General features: G+C 38.2%; 2 protein-coding genes across 6 annotated transcripts; one reads left to right on the top strand and one right to left on the bottom strand.

Moving 5' to 3' along the window:
* Positions 1 to 66: 66 nt before the first annotated feature.
* gnb2 (guanine nucleotide binding protein (G protein), beta polypeptide 2) lies at positions 67 to 15729 on the bottom strand. Of its 5 annotated transcripts, none has more exons than XM_051893181.1 (10): positions 15583 to 15729; positions 7283 to 7392; positions 6493 to 6531; positions 6293 to 6399; positions 4571 to 4634; positions 4108 to 4270; positions 3403 to 3469; positions 2314 to 2515; positions 2004 to 2220; positions 67 to 1051 (listed from the first exon to the last, which is right to left on the bottom strand). In XM_051893181.1, exons 2-10 carry the CDS (start codon positions 7337 to 7339, stop codon positions 945 to 947), a joined length of 1023 nt encoding a protein of 340 aa, XP_051749141.1. In that variant the 5' UTR covers positions 7340 to 7392; positions 15583 to 15729; the 3' UTR covers positions 67 to 944. The 5 variants fall into 5 exon arrangements, with proteins under 5 accessions (XP_051749141.1, XP_051749140.1, XP_051749144.1 ...); XM_051893180.1 differs by lacking the exon at positions 15583 to 15729 and adding an exon at positions 11451 to 12254; XM_051893184.1 differs by lacking the exon at positions 15583 to 15729 and adding an exon at positions 12157 to 12177.
* Positions 14876 to 19799, top strand: LOC127512358 (Krueppel-like factor 6). The gene is made up of 2 exons (XM_051893177.1): positions 14876 to 15795; positions 17994 to 19799. The coding sequence occupies exons 1-2, from the start codon at positions 15138 to 15140 to the stop codon at positions 18737 to 18739; spliced, it is 1404 nt and encodes a 467-aa protein (XP_051749137.1). The 5' UTR covers positions 14876 to 15137; the 3' UTR covers positions 18740 to 19799.
* Positions 19800 to 20096: the final 297 nt, after the last annotated feature.

Below are 20096 nucleotides of genomic sequence, written 5' to 3'. Positions count from 1 at the left end.
ACTTAGTTCATAGCAAGTATTTACACAGATATGTGATCAACCTTTGGTTGATTATTTAGTGGCACATTTTTTTTTTTTTTTTTTTTCAGCTTTCTTTATTCTCCTTAGGGTGTGGCACACAGGAAAGCATGAATAAAATAGGCATTTAAAAAAGGTCAAATCTAAACAAAAAATTAAAGACAAACATATATTTACTTGTATACTTGAATATGCTGGCATACGCATCTATAAAAACATGGACTACATAAAGTGTGATCTGTATCAACCAGGGCTGCATTTCCCAAAAGTATTGTGAGCCCAATTTGACTGTGGAAACCATTCTCTACAATCAACTCCTCTCACGATGCTTTTGAGAAACGCAGCCCAGGACATTCTTGGTGGGTAACTGTATCAGAATCTTCCATCTTTTCAACTCTACATGCTCATAGAAACATCAGTACTTATTTTTTTGAGTATAGAAGACATAATGACAGTAAGTCAAAATTAAAATGAAAGCGCTTCAATGCATCAACTCCAACTCCCAAGGTTCAGTCTCAAAATTATCAAAAGTATGTCAAAGTTTCAAATAAATGTTTTGGATTGTACGCTCAAATCAAGATGACTCACTCAACAAGCATTCCTCCAAATGCACTTGTGTCTCTTAGTGAGTAAAGGTACCGTGTAGGTCCAGCAAAGCTTACGTAAGGGAAAAAGTGTGTGTGTAAACATTCCTGTTTCAAACTCGTGGTCCAAACCTACCTATAGTGTAACTGTATATGTATACAATGATGTGGCACTGAAAAGATTTGGTGTAAACATATAACTAATTACCATTATATATAGTATGTACAGTTCTTTGTCAGGCATATGTGTCTGTGTAGGCAAGTGTACATCATATGTACAGTAAAGTACATACAGTGTGTATGATGAGTGAATAAAGTGTACTATATGTGAGCTGTGTGTGGTCAGTTCCAGATCTTCAGGAAGCTGTCCCAGGAACCTGTAGACACGGCCATGCCATCATCTGTGACCCCAAGACAGCTCACACGATTGTCATGGCCAGCCAGCACTCCTGTAAGAGACAATGAGTGTGAAGAGTTCAAGTGTAACAACGGTTTAGATTTGAAAAAAAAAAAAAAAGTATTTTAGTGGACACACCATGGAACAAATATATGACCATACATTATTCAAACGTTTGGGGTTGGTAAAAATGTTTTAATAATATCTCTTACGCTCATTTAAATATTGAAATAGTATTAAAATTATAAATAAATGTTTTTATTTGAATATATTTTAAAATGTAATTAATTCCTGTGACGTCAAAGCTGGTTTTTCAGCAGCCATTATGCCAGTTTTCAGTGTCATATGATCCTTCAGAAATCATTTCTTATTATCAATGTTGAAAACAGTTGTGCTGCTTAATATTTTTGTGGTAATGTGATAGCATTTTTTTCTTTTTGATGAATAAAAAGTTTGGCGTTTATTTGAAATAAACATCTTTTGTAACATTATAAATGTTTTTACAGTCACTTTTGATCAATTTAATGCATCTTTGCTGAATACAAGTAATATTTTCTTTAAAAAAAATTCTAACCCAAACTTCTGAACAGTATAGTTCATGAAAAAATAAGTCAAATAGTAAATGTCTCAATATCTATATAAAAAGCATTTTAAAATGATAGCGTTTTTGTTAATAATGAGCATTTAAAAGTATTTTTATACTGTAAATACAACATTCGTGCAATGTGAAGCAATTACACTACAAGCAAGTGTAGTAATGCAACAAAACTAGCTGTAGGCAGCTTAGCTGATATTAATGGGATGAGAGCAATATAGTTTCGTTATGATCGTCTGATGCAATAATTTAGTGCAAAACACAATTTTTCATTTATGTTCCCACCAATGCTGGACTGAACAATCCTCTAACCCCCTTAACCTCCTATATCCTACATCAAAATTGTTACAGGACCTCAAAATTGACAAAAAAAGCACTGTGCACATGATAAAAACGCTAGCATGTTCACCTGCTCGGTCTCCCTTCATGGCATCCCAGATGTTGCAATTAAAGTCGTCGTATCCGGCGAGCAGCAGGCGGCCAGAGCGGGAGAAGGCCACAGAGGTGATGCCACAGATGATATTATCATGAGAGTACAAACATAGCTCCTGATCTGCACGCAGGTCAAACAGCCTGCAGGTGGCGTCATCGGAACCGGTTGCAAATGCACTGCCGCTGGGGAAGAACTGAGAAATGGAGGAGAAAACAAGTGAAAAACCAAAGGTGATATATCTGAAATATCAGTAATGTGTATTTCTTTCAGCAGCATGTTTACTCACACAGACAGCATTAATGTCTGACTCGTGACCGGTGAACGTCTGTCTGCACATGCTGTCTCTGATGTCCCAGAGTTTAATGGAGGCATCACAGGCCCCGGAGATGAAGGTCCGTGAGTCTGGAGCCAATGAAAGACTCATCACATCTCCACTGTGACCCGAGAACAGCGTGGTCTGCTGACCAGTCTCGATGTCCCACAGAGCACTGGCACAAACACAAACGCACAGTTAAGACGTACAACCTGCACATACGTTATTGATCTCTTGTGTAAATTCAAAAGAAGCTGTAACTGAAAGTGAATGGGCTGTTTGAGTACAGCAGTGGTTCTCAACTGGTGGTAAACGCTTCCTATATCATTTGCAGTTGATGCCCAAATTATTTTGCCAAAAACTATTAACAAAACTATGCATTATAAATTTTAAAAAAAATACCACCCCGACTACAAATAAATTACTTGCAACAGTGATAAAAGTGGCTTGTGCCAACTGGATTTTTTTGTGTGGTAAATATTGGTTGCTGAGATTAAAGGATTAATTCACCCAAAAATGAAAATTCTGTCATTAATTACTACAAATTAAGATATTTTAAATGAAATCAATTTCTGTCCCTCTATTGACAGTCTTCAAAAAGTTAAGATCATAAAACTAATCCATATGAATTGAGCGATTTAGTCCATATTTTCTGAAGAGACACAATTGCTTTATACATGATGAACAGATTTAGTTTAGGCTTTTATTTACATATAAACATTCATCAACTCACACATCAGCTGCAGTAAACGGAAGCTCAAGCATGTTAGTCGCGTAACTGTCTATGGAGGAACGGACAGCTCTCAAGATTTCATCAAAAATATCTTAATTTGTGTTCCAAAGATGAACAAAAGTCCTATGGGTGTGGAACGACATGAGGGTGTGTAATTAATGACAGAATTTTAAATTTCAGTGTTTGATTTTTAGGACTTTTTTGTTTACATTGGTACGATAAGCAATTTTGGTACTATGTTGGGATGCCACAAATCTGGGTCCTGAAGCAAAACCACTTGAGAACCACTGCAATATAGTGTAGGGTTTCATATTTATTACTGAACACACCAGGTTGTGTCTCCTGAACTGGTGATAATTTGATTGTCATCTATGAAACGGCAACAGGAAAGGTAACCTAGGAAATGAACAGGCAGGAAGTCAACATGTCACACCCTGAAACTGTATGATGGTAAAGAAACGTCTTGACTGCCATCTGATTCTCTTTTCTTTCAGAAGTACAGAAAAAAAGTACAGTAATGAGCAGTACATTTGATTACTGCCAAAAAAATATTGCATATGCATATTGTATGTGGGCCTCATTTATAAAATGCTGCGTAGAAACCGTCCCACATTTGATCTTATCTTACCTTCTCAAATGTGCGTACATGTGATTCAGAGAATGAATGTATTCACAAAGAATGTGTATACGCCTCTCTTCCTGATGTGAAACCTATAAATCGCAAATTATCTTGAAATTGTGCGCAGCTGAGTGGTTTCCGCCCTGTATTTAATGTCATTAACATATAAAAGAGCAGCAGTCATCGTCCAAATCCTTTACTTGAGAATGGCGGGCGGCAGGAATTGCTTAGATTTCCAAATACCTGCAGTATTAAGACTCTCTGCTGTAAGGTAAAGTGCTTACATCTGCTTAGGCCCTGACGTGACACAAAGCATTTTTCCACAACAAAGACCATTTTTTTATAAATATGAACGACGGCGTGGATTTTAGCCTACGCACGTTTTCTAAATGAGGCCCTGTGTGTGTTATCAAACCTGTGTGGCCAGGCAACTCCCGGCTGACTCTAACATTGCCCTCTCTCGTCTTTAAGCTGTATATGGAGCAAATGTTGTCCAGTCCACCACAGGCCACAAAGTTTCCGGATGGCGCATACGCACATGTCATCACCCATGATGACCGTAATGGGATGGCATGCATCTGAAGTTTATAATATTGTGCATACATGAAAAGTTAAAAACATAATGACAGGAAAAACACACATGATAATTATGATAAAAAACACTGCTGATAATCTTTACAACATAATATATAACTGATCTTTTGGCAGTGTTAGCAATAATAATTTGTTTTTTACCAGATGATTTTAATGTGACCTTACAATGCACTTACTACATGGTTTACACAGGAAGCTTAACTTAAAATCTTGGTTACCAGTTCATATCTACTTGGCTACACCATCATGTGCTGTATGTGTAACACTACGATGGAGCTACAGACCTTGTTTGTAGTGTAGCTGTCCCAGATTATGAGTTTTCCATCCTGCGAGGCACTAACAAGAAGCCTGAGGAGAGGAGAAGAAAAGAAAATGGACATATATATAGTAGATAGATAATAGATAAAAAAAAAAAAATAGATATATAGATAGATAGATAAAAGAGAAAATAAGACAGGGAAATGGCTGGTGGTCTTACTGAAAAGTTGATGCTACACACCCATTTACTTTACAGAGGCAACAATGAATTTATAAACTAAATTTACAACTTTCAATTGCACTCTCTTTATTTCTTTATTCTAAATTAATTTAGCTAGTGGGCAAGAAAAAAAACAAAAACAAATCACCAAGCTTATATGTTATTTGCTTATAAGTTTATGTTTTTTAAGTACCGCCACTCTCTATATACAGAGCATGGCACCATGGGGGGCATCAAATGGTGATTTTTACCCAGAAATCGATTTCCCGTTTTTTTGTTTTGTTTTGTTTGGTTTTTTGCTTAGGGCACCAATTTGGCCCTGTGTTTTTATCTTTACACAGCAGCAACTCTAATTCGAACAGGTTACTAGTCTGTGGTGCCCCGTTGATCACATTGACAGCCAGGCCAGAATCCGGTCCCCCTTGGACTGCAAAGGGATTTATAAGATAAGACAAGATATAAGACAAGCAACAAATAGTTGGTTTTAACAATTAGCCTGCTAAGCTAAAATTCCCTCATGCAATCTCTATGGTTAGCATGCTAATCCAATAGCCTATGAAAATAATATGGAGTTACTATTGTATTAAAATGCTGAATTTCATTCTATTGTAAAATGAATATGGTAATATTTTCAAATCAAAACCCATAATGATGTTAAATCGTCTACTTAAGGCCCAGATATACTTCATTTTCCACTTTCCGCTCCATCTCATACACAGTTGAGCATGTAAGACTTTCAAAGTACACTTCTTTTACCGTGAGCACTGATAAATGCATTTGGCCCATGCGCACTAATGGACCTTCCTTTCCAAGCACTCAAATCAAATGCACTGTTGTTTGCACACAAGTAGGCACAGACACAAAAGCTCTGTCTCATTTCGAAGGCTACATCCTCCTGAAGTTGCATTTGTCAGCTGCATACGTCATTGAGCCTGCCTCATTTCAGAAAAGTAACCAATACATTCCAAAGTAAGAAAGAAATTACAATACTTTATGCCTCACAAGAAATAACAGTCAATTTTACAATTGTTACTTTTCTGAATCCTCGATGACCTATGTGGCTAAAAAATGTGACCTCTGAAGTGTGCAGCCTTCGAAAAATGTAGAAGAATGTGATATTAATGAAAATTACACAGACAGTCCATAAACCAGAGTGGAACGCGGAAAATGGTATTATAATTTTGGCTTTATGGTTGTAACTGTAAAGATGGCATTCTAGTGCAACACATCCTTGGAACTTATGAAAGTATGGAACAGGTCACAAAAATTACATGTTTTAAAGAAATTCATTTAGATTGTGACACTAGTGTAGCCGTAGATGATTAGCTAACAAAGATGAGTTAACATGTGGGTCAGTATGTCATGTTGTTCATTGTCTTCTGTGCCGCCAACAGGTGCAAAACCAAAGCCAAGTCACGACCTGCTGAGTCATGCTCATTTGCTACTTTTAACTTTTTTTTGTTCTCTTTGATGCCAGGTGTGAGAGCAGACTGTGGCACAGTTGTGAGAAGGCTGCAGATAGAAATACCTGGAATCTGAGCCCCAATGCATGGCGTAGATTTTAGCCAAATGCCCACGCAGAGTGCGCCTCGTCCTCATCTGTATCCTCCCCACCGGGTCCAGGCCTGCTGTTATCTACCAAACACACACACGCCACATGAATGAAAACCCACAGACCTCTAGTATGGAGATCACATCATTCAGGTCCTACATGTAATTACGTCTTACCTGAGTAAGTGTGGAATCTCCACATGCCTTCCTGGCATCCTGAAAGGCAAATGACAATGTTATCTGAATTGTTGCACCATCACCATTTGCAGGTAGAGGTAGGGCCTGTTTCTTAAGTTATCAGGATATCTCAATGCACACCTAATTTTGAGTCTATGGGAAGCCACAATAGCATCACTGTTAATTGTTTATGGCACCCATACTGCTCTAAAAGGCAAACACAGTAACTAACTCCAACACTGAAATTCTTTAAATCGATTAGATATAGATTTTCACACTGTTTTCTTAAATATATTTTAGTAAATTGTAATATTTCTAGCCCTGTGAGAAAATATTTTATTCTGTTGATACCCTTGAAAAGCTTTTCATTCAAGTTAATCCAAATAATGATCCAAAATCCAAACATGGGTCTTATTTATTTTCTATTTTAAATTTTATAACTCAAGTATGGTTTTCATTATGAAAATATTCAAAGAAGCTGGCATGGCGTTCTCTGAATGTGAGCATAGTGGAGCCAAATCCATCTGTCATAGTCTAAGACACCCTATTTCACTCATAATTTGATAAAATGTGTAGTTACTGAGTTTGCAAAAAAAGTTTTTAGAGCAGTTAGAAAGCAAAGATCAATCATAAGTTGAACTTCATATAAATGTATTTAGCTTTGACATGATAAATTTACAGCCAACTGTCATTATGGCAACATAAACCCTGACAGCGTGATTAGGACCCCAACACCAATGGTGTAAAATAAAGACCAGTGTATTTCAGCACTATCAGAACTGAGACTCACTCTGATCTGATTACGCAGTTGCTCAGCCTCCTGTCGAAGCTGCTCGAGCTCACTCATCTTGAAATGTTCTTTAACCTTTACCCTCTGACCTCTCTCACCCCCTCAGACACCTGTAGATTAAAACATGACATATGAATAACATTAGAGGACACATTGTTCCTGTTAAACCCAAGAAACTTTTCTTTTAAAATAAATCTCATTTTGGTAATAAGATTTTTCAAAATGTGAACAAACAGGAAGTAGTAATCCTGTACATATTGCACACAATACTGATCATTTGAGGAAAGTTCCCACTCACAAAACTAAATTATGTGTAACAAGATTTTTTTATTAAATATAAAATATGTATAAAATATTTGTTCATCACTGATCATTTCATAGTGCAGATGTTCTGCGGGGTTTAGATTAACATTACGGCATTACTGCTTTAATCTGGTATAATCTGGATAAAAGAATCTATAAAATAATAGGATTAATGTTCCGAGAATCATCCCAAACACAGAAACAAGATCAGGAATCAGGATTATAAAGGATGGTAAATAAAAGTGAGTGAAGAGAGAAGAAAAGGTTGCATGACCTGAACTTGTACATAAGGTTATACATTCAAACTGGCATGCAAAAACACACAGGATTTTTGCATAAATTTTTACAGTCAAATATGTCACAAATTATCAGCCAATCACATTGTCTTTTGGATCTTATAAACAGTTCTACTTTGCATGTTTTCCAGTTATAGCCACGCAGATCTCAGTATGGCTATTGTAACAATGCTGAGAGCTGTGAGACACGGATTTAAGTCCCTCAACACGCACACACACAAAAACAACACCACAGCAGAAGGAAAGATATTAAACACTGTATGAAAGTTGAGTGTGAGGAAATTCTACACAAAGAGCATTAAAGGTATAAACACCCACTTTAAAACTTACATCACAGCCAATCATAGAGAAAGAAGCAGCAATGAAGTATAATCCTGTTTTACCCACAAAACCTTTCGTTTAGATAAATGGCTACGATCTGAGGAATCTTGGATAATCTACATCACTTAAAAACATTTCTTTACGTTTTAAGATCTTCAAGCAAGTTGGGAAAGGAGCATTTAAGGGGAGAAGGGTTAGTTATCCTCTGGTCCATACTAGTGCACCATAATGCCTTCTTGACTGATGTGTAGTGTTTGAAATCGGGTATAAATGGGTTAGAAATAGCCTTAGGATCAAACATTATTTATTTATTAACCTATTGTTTTTTCCTTTTGTGCAGTGGTGTTATATTATTGTCAGCACTATGTAAAATAATACGACTTCATGCATTAATCATGACTTGAGGGGGCTGTCAGCTGATAAGCACCAAACAAGGCCACCGCCTCGGAGTAGGCAAATGTTTTCTCCGTCTTTATGAAACACAGGTAAAATGTTTTCTACGACTATTTTACAGGCAGATGTGGAAACAGCATATTGCATTCGGCTTCCATCATCACGTTGCCGCAGAATGGCGTGTCTACGGAACCATTTTCGGTTAAACCAACTTTCCATTTCATTACCGACACAAACGCGCCAATGATCATATGTGTTCAGTGGATTTCTGTCCATGTACTAGACGGAATTCTGATAGCATTAACTATAAAGAATTGTCAGGCTTGGCCCCACCCCTATAGCTAAACGCAGAGTGGCAAATGCACTCTGCATACTGCGAGTAAAGGGAGAAAAGTAATGCATTTCTATCGTTTACTGGCACCATGGCGCAACCGCTGTTTTCACTGAAACCGCAACCTATTTAAACCACGGGTCCTTTTAAACCAGGGAGACAGCTGCAAAACGTGCGTTTGCTTGATCACATGGGTTACGTTTGTATTTCAGTCAGATCGTCCTACGCCCAGATCAACAGACATATGCATGGTTAACATCCTCTTTCTCTTGCTACTGACATGCGTATGGCAAGCCGTTTTAACATGTAGCTCTTAAATAAAACTAACTGTATCTCTGTTACTTGTTTTTCTATCATTAGTGCGTAATCAAGTACTGACTAGTATCTTATATGGGGATCTGTGTATGAGATATCAACTATTTACTTCTAACTGGTATGCATTCCAATAGTGATATCTCTTCCAGGTTTACTACTAATTACATTATTCACTAGTACTTATTCTTGATTTACTTAAACGTCTAACTTCAAGATTTTGAAGCTCCAAAAAACGCATCCATCCATGACAAAAGTAGTCCATATGACTCCAGTGGGTTAATAAATGCCTTCTGAAGCGAAGGTGCCCATGGAAGCCAGTGATTATAGTTTATAAGGTTTTAAATATGGATATTTTTCATACAAAAACCCATCACTTCACTTCAGAAGGCCTTTTTAACCCACTGGAGTTGTACAGATTACTTTTATGATGGATGGATGCGCTTTTTGGAGCTTCAAAAACTTGGGCACTATTCAATGCCATGACAAACCTGGGAAGAGCCAGGATATTATTTAATATAACTCTGACTGTGTTCGGCTGAAAGAAGAAAGTCATATACACCTAGGATGGCTTGAGGGTGAGTAAATTATGTGATAATTTTCATTTTGGGGTCAACTATTCCTTTAAAGTTAAAGCAGCCTAATAATAACCTGCTGCTGTCATTAATGTTAATCAAATAACAAAAGACAAAGAAAATCACTCACTGCTCTTGACTGAATAACTTTTGTAGCTTTAATAAGGATTAATCGATATTCAATTTATAATTTATGCAGTGATGACTGTGCAGTTTTCGATTATTCAGTTTCTTTATATTTAGGCCTACTTGTTAGACCAGGGGTAGGCAACGTCGGTCCTGGAGAGCCACTGTCCTGCAGAGTTTAGCCCCAACCCTGAAAAAAACCCCGCACCTGCTTGTAGCCTTATTAATCCTGAGGACATTGATTAGCTTGTTCAGGTGTTTGATAAGGGTTGGACCTAAACTCTGCAGGACAGCGGCTCTCCAGGGCCAATGTTGCCTACCCATGTGTTAGATCTACCTGAAAAAATTAAAGCACAAGGTTACATGGGTCAAAAACAAAGTCCTGATATATTAAAGGCATAGCTTAATGTGACATTTATTACAATGGGTTTATGTGAAGATTGTTAAGCTCACTTACCCTTTTCACATATAAATTTAAAATATTCTAGCTAACCCCCCAGCATGAGTTTAAGGTATTTTAGAACGTTTCACCTTATTATTTTCATGGCGACATGTCATGCTTGTCATGTGAAACCACAGCCACAATAGTGCTATATGAGAGATGTATCGCTTTTATTTTGTTTTTCCTTTTTTATTCAAAATATTCACAAACTTTTTAGCTATGTCATCAACTACCTAATATTCTGATTCTCAAATACAAGTATGTCAATGTGTTTTTTCTTTAAAAAAACCTTTATAATGACCATGTTAGCTGACCTATAACACGCAATGGGTGTCGCCATGTTAGTTTGCACCGCAATTCAGAGAATCATATCTGTTGGATTTACAACACGTCAATTCATCCACTTCTCCCCAAATACATTAAAGTAAGTGGCCGGTGGAGAAAAGTAGAGTAAACTTTATAGTTACCTACACAATGTGTATCTGATATGAATAAACACTGGTGTGATCAGTCTAGGCTGGTCCTCGGTATCAATGCACCGGCCTTCATTCATAGTGCTTAGTAAAAAGATGCAATTAAACAAATATTTCAGGAGATTCAGTGTGAAAGTACTACAATATAAAAATATATTGAAAACATTAATGTTATGTGCAATTAATCGTGATTTTTTTAATCAGTTGACAGCACTAGTATAAAGCAATAAATGTTAAAACAGCTTGCCATAATCAGAGCTGTGGCGTGAGTAAAGCGCTGGAGGCTGCGGCCAGCTGAAGAACAGGAGGCTTCTGCTCCATCAATTCACGACTCGCGGCTAAAATGAAACATGCAGTACCTTAAAATACAAATGTAATATTATAAATAATCTCTATAACATTCCTATTGATTGTGAATAACAACACGTTGGTGACAAAACTAGTAAAATCCCAAATGATCGAAAATAAAGCTGATCCTCGCATTACACATTGACATAACCATTTTAATCATTTAAAACAACGATGCCCGTCCTAGTTTTCATCATATGTCTCATCTGGGTCCCACCATTCTGATGAATCTTAGAATTTAATAGTACCTGTTAATCTTCCTGTTTGGCTTTAGTCCCTCTCCGCGTAAAGTGACTGGAATGCTGAAGTGGGTGGCGGAAGTAATTCGCAGGGAATTTTTCTGCTGGAAAATGATTAGGACTGCATACTGTCGGTTCTTTCCTGGTGCTAGTTAGGCCTCAGCGACTCAGTGTTTCATGTATGAAACGAATCAAAACGATGTTATCAGAAAGTATGGAGCCACCATATCGCCCTTTGATCGTTTAGAGAGGATGAGAAGAAGCCTTTTCCACGATATTCCTGATTTTAGCACACTTTGCTTTTGGAGAAAAAAGGCGCCTTAAGTAATATAATTAGCGACAAATGTAATGTCCAAATACAGTAAAGCTTTCGAATTAAGTACACGCCGTCGTTGTCTTTATATTGCGTTGCGATTTCGCTGATCCTCGCCTTTCCTTCCGAGAGCCTTCTTCGTTCGTCTTCTCGTTTTGGTCTCTTCGTTTTGGCCGCTGCTCCACGTCCAAGAAATGACCTATTCAGTAAAATGCGAGGCACCCCGTTGCCCTTCAAAGAAATGAAAATAAAGTAACCAAAATCGACTTGGCTATCTCTCCGGAGGAGCATATAACCAATCCATCAGTTCAAATGTGACTGTGCCAGAATAGGAGGCGGGGTGAATTTAACATAAACAACAGTACAGTTGTTTTCTAAATAATTCAAATAATGTGCGCTCACTCTGCTGTCAATTCAGTCCCATATGAAATCATTCGGTCTGCACCAGAAACACGTAGCATCACATATGCGCGATTCAACCACACCCATTTTATTGCGAATGTACCACTGCAGCGCAGACCTCCACCGCCAAACAGCGGCTCAGGGGGGTGAACAGCACCTCACACTGGAACACACTTGAGTTTAGGCCGCTAAAGCGAAATGTCAGTTCTTTCATGAAATGTGGAAAAGAGAATAAGTAGATCTCAATATTAATGTTTGCAGAAATGGACAAATAATTGACTTATGAGAGAATAGTGACATTCTACAGAATTCCCCCTACGCGGTGCACAGTGACTACATGAACGCGCTCCTGAGCAGAGTGTTGCCAGATCGCGCAGGGGGAAAAAAAACTGGTGTGAAAAACAAAAACGAAAAAAATTAAAAATAAACCGACTTCCCCTAAGAGTCATAGCGGAGCTGAGAGAGGGGAACAAACTATGATAGAAAGTGTAGCTATTTGGAAGTGTGAATAGTTGCTCGGTTTATTGGGTTTTGGAGGCCAAGGAGGACCAGCAATAAAAATGCGACTGCATATTCCGAAAATAAGATTAAAAGACTGGCCATATATTTTAAAGTTCCACTGTAAATAATAATAATAATAATAATAAAACCAAGCCCAGAGTTGTTATAAGTGGACATGGCAACACCGTCTGAGCGCAAACCATACGTCATAGGAAGGCTTAAGTTTAAAAGATTGCGTGTAGTTTATAAAACATATGCTTTTACAGTCCTTCTTCAACATATTTAACAACCAATTTATTTCCGAAATTTTTAATGCACATCCAAAAATGCCTCCAGCATTTTCCAAACAGCTTATTATTACCCAGATAAGTTCACCAACCTCACACTTTCTCAAATTACTTAGAGCTGTAATTAAAATTCCCCTGTAAGAGCACTCAGTAATGCAATGCGCACTTTCTCTCTAGAGACATAAGCTGCCACCCACCGGAGACACACTCCTAATTACACCTGCCATAATTACACGTTGAGGGGAGGGGCACAGACAGATTATTACATTATATTACTGTGCACTTGCTGATTGATCCATATAAATTTTTTTGTGCTCCGATTTTTGTGTATGCTATAATACTATGATTTGTCAACAGTTCGTTATTTATTGCTTTTTTATTTACGTCTTCAACTGTGCACCCTTTAAACTGACCCACACATTATGGAGTAGGACAGCAACATATGGTTTATCCCTCCCCTCGCCAAATGTAGTGATGGTACATTCCACCTGCCCTTACTCCCCATAAGGTACTGTAGTAGCTGTGGATGAGTTGCCCAGCAACACCATTTCCAGAGAACCAAGCTAGCAGTATGTGGTTGGATGGACATGCACTGTTCTGCATTAATCCTCCACACATATATTTATAGCCACTTAGGTAGGTCACATAATATCTTTCCCAGTCTGTGATGTAGTTAACTTCATGACTATAAGCAATAAGAACACAACCATGTATAGAAATGTATTTAAAAGCTTTAAACATGCTTCCCTTTGGCAACAGATATGATGGACACAATGAGCGGGGGGGTGGCGATTCTAGAGAAGAGGAGGAGTGCAGTGTGATCACACTCCTCTCCACATGGGCTAAACAGGGCTCTGGGCTCAGATTTACAGACGATAGAGAAAGAGGAAGGTTCACATTCTGGAGTCAGACAGACCCGATTTTGGTGCAACAACGTCAAGTCTGAAATAAATAGAGTTTGTCTTATTCCATTTGTCGACCTCTAGAGTGCGCTATTGCTCCTTCTTACAGCATGTTGGGGAGTGTCCAAATGAAAATTATTTGAACTAATGGCACAATATAAATACGTTATGTAAAAAAAACATTTTTAAAAAATATTTAAATATGTAAATAATTAAATAATAACTATGAACTATGAATCAAAACTGTGAATCAGAACTGAAATCAAATGGACAGTAGGCTATTCTATGAAACATTTTGTTATTCTCTAAAGTTATTGTTGTTTGATGTTTAACCCAACCAAAGCTGGAATGAAGTGATTAATAGCGTTCAGCTTCAAGCTCCCTCTAATGTTTAACCCTGACGTGTGTAATCAAACAATGTCCAGCAGTCTAAAGGTCATATAGGAAGACAGCAGTTTCATATGTAAACCAAGTTTTTAACACTGACTCACTCACTGATCTATATTTATATCAGTGAGACACTACTCAAAATGTTTTTTTTTTTATTCTATGCAGTAGCCCAGCAAACACGAACGTTCCCCTAACGTTCCCATAAGGTTCCCGTTTGGTTTTTTTTGGGGGGGGGGGGGGGGGGGGTCTCTATTTAATTGGATTGATCACGTTCTCTATTTGTGCTTTTTTTTGCAACCTAAAGAGAACGTTCCCAGAACGTTCCCTGCAAGTTCTTTTTAGGTTTTATTTTTATAACTATAAGAAATACATTTCTCCTTTGTCTTTATGACGAATTCCTTGACTAAGGAGACCACATCACGGAACACTGCATTCCTCAATAACAATGATCAATCCAATTACTTTTTTTCATTTCAATGAGGACATTCATTCTCGTATGGATCCACTTTTTATATTCAACATAATTTAATTAAAAATATATCTATATATTGTAAATCAGCTAATAATAAACAGAATGGCCTTACTCACAACAACTAACGGCTCAAAGAATGAAAACTACAAATCCCAGGCTGTTATTGACGTCATTAATCCGCGACACTGCTTGTGACGATAGCAGAACGCGAAGCTCGAGCAAGATATACAAAACACTTTATGGTTTCTCTGCTTTTAACATTGTAAGCAGGTAACGTATCGAAGTAATGGTAATGGATGTGAGGCTGTAAACTATTCTATTCTAGTCCTCAGTTAGCTAAGACAGAAACCCAAGCCATCTCTTTTTAGCTCTGCAGCCACGCATGTAATTGCATCTCACAGTGAAATACTGCCGTGAATCATAATAACCATGACTTTGAGCATGGACATCAGCGTTTCTTTTCTCAAGTGCGAGCTCGCCTCCACTATCGACAATGCGGTAAGATTCGCAGTAGAATCTGTTTTAAAAGAAACAGCGCGAGTTGTTGGCATAAAGCTGGCCGCGGCTCGTAATGCTGCCGCAGAGTCGCACCGAGAGAACCAGAGCCTGCGCGAGAGACTGGAGATCTCCGAGAGCGAGCTGAAAGCGGTGCGCTACTACATGACCGCGGCTGAAAAGAACATCAAACAGTGTTTACTTCTCAACAGAAACCTGCCTGGGTCAAATATCGTGCGCCCAAACACAGACGACGCACACGTTGTGTTTCCCTCACGCGCTGCGGATGGAAGCCCCACCTCACAGGCACAGAGCAGAGATTCCTCCCGCAAAAGCTTCCGAAACTCACCGGGAAGAATCCACAGTCCTAAAAATTTACCTAGTGTTGGCCTCTGTCTCCCCACGGTACAGTCAGACTGGCCTCGTGAGTGTGTCAACCGCAGAAAGACACGAGGGTCTTCAGTAGGCAACAGTTCAGCACTCACGAGTGACCCCACGACCGCACAAACACTTCTGGAAAACAGCGCTGTTCTCTTCAAACCAGAAGACCAGACAGAGGGCCCATTTTACATCACGAATGAGGGTGAAAAAGGTTCGTTGTTGTTATTAATTTTTCCATTTACCAATACTGCCAAACAAGTGTGATCATAGCTGTTTATTAACTCTCTAAAGCCTGACATGAAATACTAGTCAGAAATGTGCTTGAAAAGGATCAGTTTATTGTGCCTCTATATATATATATATTTTTTTTTTTTTCTCCAACATTAACATTGTTTTTCTCCAAAACACGTTGGCCACAATTATTGGCACCCTTTTATTCAATACTTTTTGCAACCTCCTTTTGCCAAGATAACAGCTCTGAGTCTTCACCTATAATGCCTGATGAGTTTGGAGAACACCTGACAAGAGATCAGAGACCATTCCTTCATACAGAATCTCTCCTGATCCTTCAGATTCCCAGCTCCACGTTGGTGCTTCTTCTCTTCAGTTCACTCCACTCATTTTCTTTAGGGTTCAGGTCAGGGGACTGGGATGGCAATGGCAGAAGCTTCATTTTGTGACACATTTTTGTGTTGGTTTTGATGTTTGTTTTGCTGCCAAAAAGCTCTTTTTTTTAGTTTCATTTGACCATAGAAGCCGGTCCCTTTTGAAGTTCCAGTCTTGTCTGACAACTGAATATGCTGGAGATTGTTTCTGGATGAGAGCAGAGGATTTTTCTTGAAACCCTCCCGAACAACTTGTGGGGATATAGGTGCTGTTTGATCTTTTTTTTTTTTTTTTTTTTTTTTTTAGGCTTTCTGAGACTCAAGACTCAACTAATCTCTGCAATTCTCCAGCTGTGATCCTTGGAGAGTCTTTGGCCACTCAAACTGTCCTTCTCACCGCGCATTAGGACGATTTAGACATAAGTCCTCTTCCAGGCAGATTTGTAACATCTTTAGTTGATTGGAACTTCATAATTATTGCCCTGATAGTGGAATTGGGGATTTTCAATGCTTTAGCTATTTTCTTACAGTCACTTTCTATTTTGTGAAGCTCAACAATACTTTGCTGCACATCAGAACTATATTCTTTGTTTTTTTCTCATTGTGATGAATGATTAAGGGAATTTGGCCTTTGTGTTTCCTCATGTTTATACTCCTGTGGAACAGGAAGTCATGGCTAGACAATTTCATGTTCATGATCACCATGGTGTGCTAAAAAAAATGTAAATATGAATGGGAATATACTTCAGAGATATTTTACTCATAAAAAATCGTAGGGGTGCCAATAATTGTGGCCAACGTGTTTTGGAGAAAAACATTCCCCCCCCCCCCCCCCACTTTCAATTCTTTTCCTTCAATAAAAGGTTAGATTTTTGCTAATTTTATGAATTAAAGATCAAAAGAATAAACATTGCAGATTTATTTTTATAGTCATCTTTGATCATATTTACCAAGGGTGCCAATAATTCTAAAAAAGATATAACATTTACTTTATAAAAATCACAAGATTTCACAGCAAAAGATGTGTACCACGACCTGAAGGGGGACAATTTTAGAATTATACTAAAAGGCCTTTTACTTACTAAAAAAGTATAAACTATCAATTAGAGGCCAGAGGCATGTAATACAGTGGTTCCCAACCACGTTCCTGGAGGCCCCCAAACACTGCACTTTTTGCATGTAGCTGAAGTGGAGTTAACTATCTTAAAGTCATTGATTAGCATAATCTGTCATGATAATCTATAAATCACTCGTGTGGGAACTGTTGAAGATAGAACAGGTATAGTTTAGTTAAGTTATGGTTATAACTTTATGTTGTCATGCTTTTATGACATGCCATTGCATTTGTGTTACGTACTGTATTGCAATAAATGTGAAAAGATGGGTGTGACAACTTGAGCAGACTCCCAAATGTGCTCAACTACAACAACTCTTCCTCTTCTCTAAAGCAGCCCAACATGGCCTCACCCCCTTTGTTGTGTGTTCTCAGGGTTTATGTAAATTTTAGGGTTAGTGATGTCACCAACCCGGGAAGAAGCTCGTTGTAGTCCTTAAAAAGCAATTTCTGTAAAAGGAATATCTCCCTTTGCATTGAACTTTGAGCATCATAACTTTGCACATGTTGTTTATGCTCAAACAGCAACATTACACACTAACTAAAGCTAAAAAAGTGAAATCATAATCAACCACCCCTTTAATGTATCAAAAAAATATGATACAGTAGGCTTAATAGGATTAAGAGCATGCCAGATTCTCTCTGATTAGAGTTTCATCCATATAAACCTGCGTTTTCTTTGTTTTACAGACAACAGTTCTGCAGTTACAGACACGGAGAGGAGACATGAGGAGCCAGACGTTTCAGGCCCCTCCGCAAACCCACCAGAGGACCCATCTGACATGACGAAGTTTGAGTTTGAAATGAGCACGCCTGCTGGGAATGTTAATGAGCTGGAGCTGATACAGGTGATGGAGGACTCTGATGATGTCAAACAGGGCACCATTAAAATCGAAGACGATCCTGATTCACTCACATTAGAGCCGCCTCCATCAAGTCTAGCTGTAGCCTCTTCATCCAACTCCATGCAAGAGTTACCACAGATCTCCTCACCTCCAGTGCCGGAGAGCGATGGCGATGCTTTGCTGGCCTTGGCACCACCTGTGGGGAGTGACTCTGGGTTCAGCGGGACCGTCGAGAGCCCTGATAAAGTGCACCGCTGCAACATTTGTGGCCGGGGATTCAGACGTTTCTACTGCTTGAAAACACACCAGCGCATACATACGGGAGAACGACCGTATCCTTGCAGATACTGCGAGAAACGCTTCCGCCATTTGGACAGCTTACACAAGCACCAGCGCATTCACACAGGAGAGAGACCGTACCGCTGCGCAGAGTGCGGATGCTGCTTCAGAGAACTCGGTCAACTCAAAAAGCACAGACTCAAACACTCACCCACATTTGTTCCTGTGGCCAATCCCACCTTCCCCCTCCTCCCAGCCGGGCCCTCCTATGTCTGGCCACATCTCAACACACAGTCTTTGGATTCAGTCTAGGCATGTGATGGTATTGAGCTCTCAAAGCATGATCATTGCGGAAACTTGGTGTATGGTATTATGGAGGTATTGAATTAGCTTGAAAAGAAACAAACTTGTCTTCTTAATAACCTGGAGCATTTAAATGCAATGTACATTTTTATTGGCCATTGTTTTCAAAGTAAAAATGTTTTAAACAGATTAAAGTGCAAAAGAACAAAACTATATAAAGAATCAGAACATTTTTCAACCATTATCTGGATATCTTTTCTGGGCTGGCAAGTGTAAACAAATGCTTAGTATTTAATAAATATTAAATTCTTAATATTTATTTGAATATAAATATTAAGTATTTGGTGGTGTTTGATAAGTACCATAGTGAATACAAAAAATTTGAACATTTAAATGTTATTTGACATCATTTCCTTGAGTCCACAAAACAAAGTTGCACAGCTTTGTTTGGGGTAACCTGGGTAACCGCTGGAATTCTGCTTTTCCATAAGTGGCACCTACTGTCAAAGAGTGAATTTGCATTTTCATTCAGCCAGTCTGCCATTTTTGTTCAGACTAATGCAAAAGTTGGACTGATTTATTACGCAGCAAACACACACTCAGTTTTCACCAGTTGATGGAAAATAAGCTAATGTGCATTCTAAAAATATAAACAATTTGGATAAAGGTATCTAGAATTATTCACTGTATTTGAAGTGTGCATAATAACAATACCTTATGCTCATTACCGTAATATACCAAATAACGGCACATGTCTAATTCAGTCTAAGGCCTATACATGTATGTTGTTGAGCAAAACACTCCTCACATAAAGTTCGTTCAGTAACAGTGTGGTCCAGAAGCGATTGGAGTTATATTGGAAGATATATATGCCTGATTGTATGAACAGTTTTACGCATCAACATATCATTTAGATCCATGTATACAAATGTACAAAATACCTCATCAGAAATGCAGCACAACCAGAACTTATGAATTATTTTCATGCATAAGAACAACTTGATGTTAATGTTATACTGCAGAACATTGAAATAGGTTCCGGATATGAATAAACTTCACAATTTATGCATTTTTCTGGTCTTGGGAATTCATTTTACTCACTGTTTGTCATGTAACAATGTGCATCCTGCATAAATCAGCACTTCAAAGATTTTTAAATGCATCTGTTTAACCTTTTGACCTGGCAAATAAAGGCAGAAAGACTACTACCGGGGGTATACAATTATTAAATACAATTGTCTAGTGCTAACGTAATCCTTTGTTTGCATTTTAAACGCATAATGTATTTACTAAAACCTAAAATTAAGAAATGTGTATGTGTGGTATTTTGTTTTGATTTCTGAAAATGTTTGACTGATCAGACTTT

Source organism: Ctenopharyngodon idella, chromosome 5, assembly GCF_019924925.1.
Source record: "Ctenopharyngodon idella isolate HZGC_01 chromosome 5, HZGC01, whole genome shotgun sequence".
NCBI classification, from domain to species: Eukaryota; Metazoa; Chordata; class Actinopteri; order Cypriniformes; family Xenocyprididae; genus Ctenopharyngodon; species Ctenopharyngodon idella.
The sequence above is the reverse complement of the archived record's forward strand: the minus strand, read 5'-3'. Positions and strand labels throughout refer to the sequence as shown.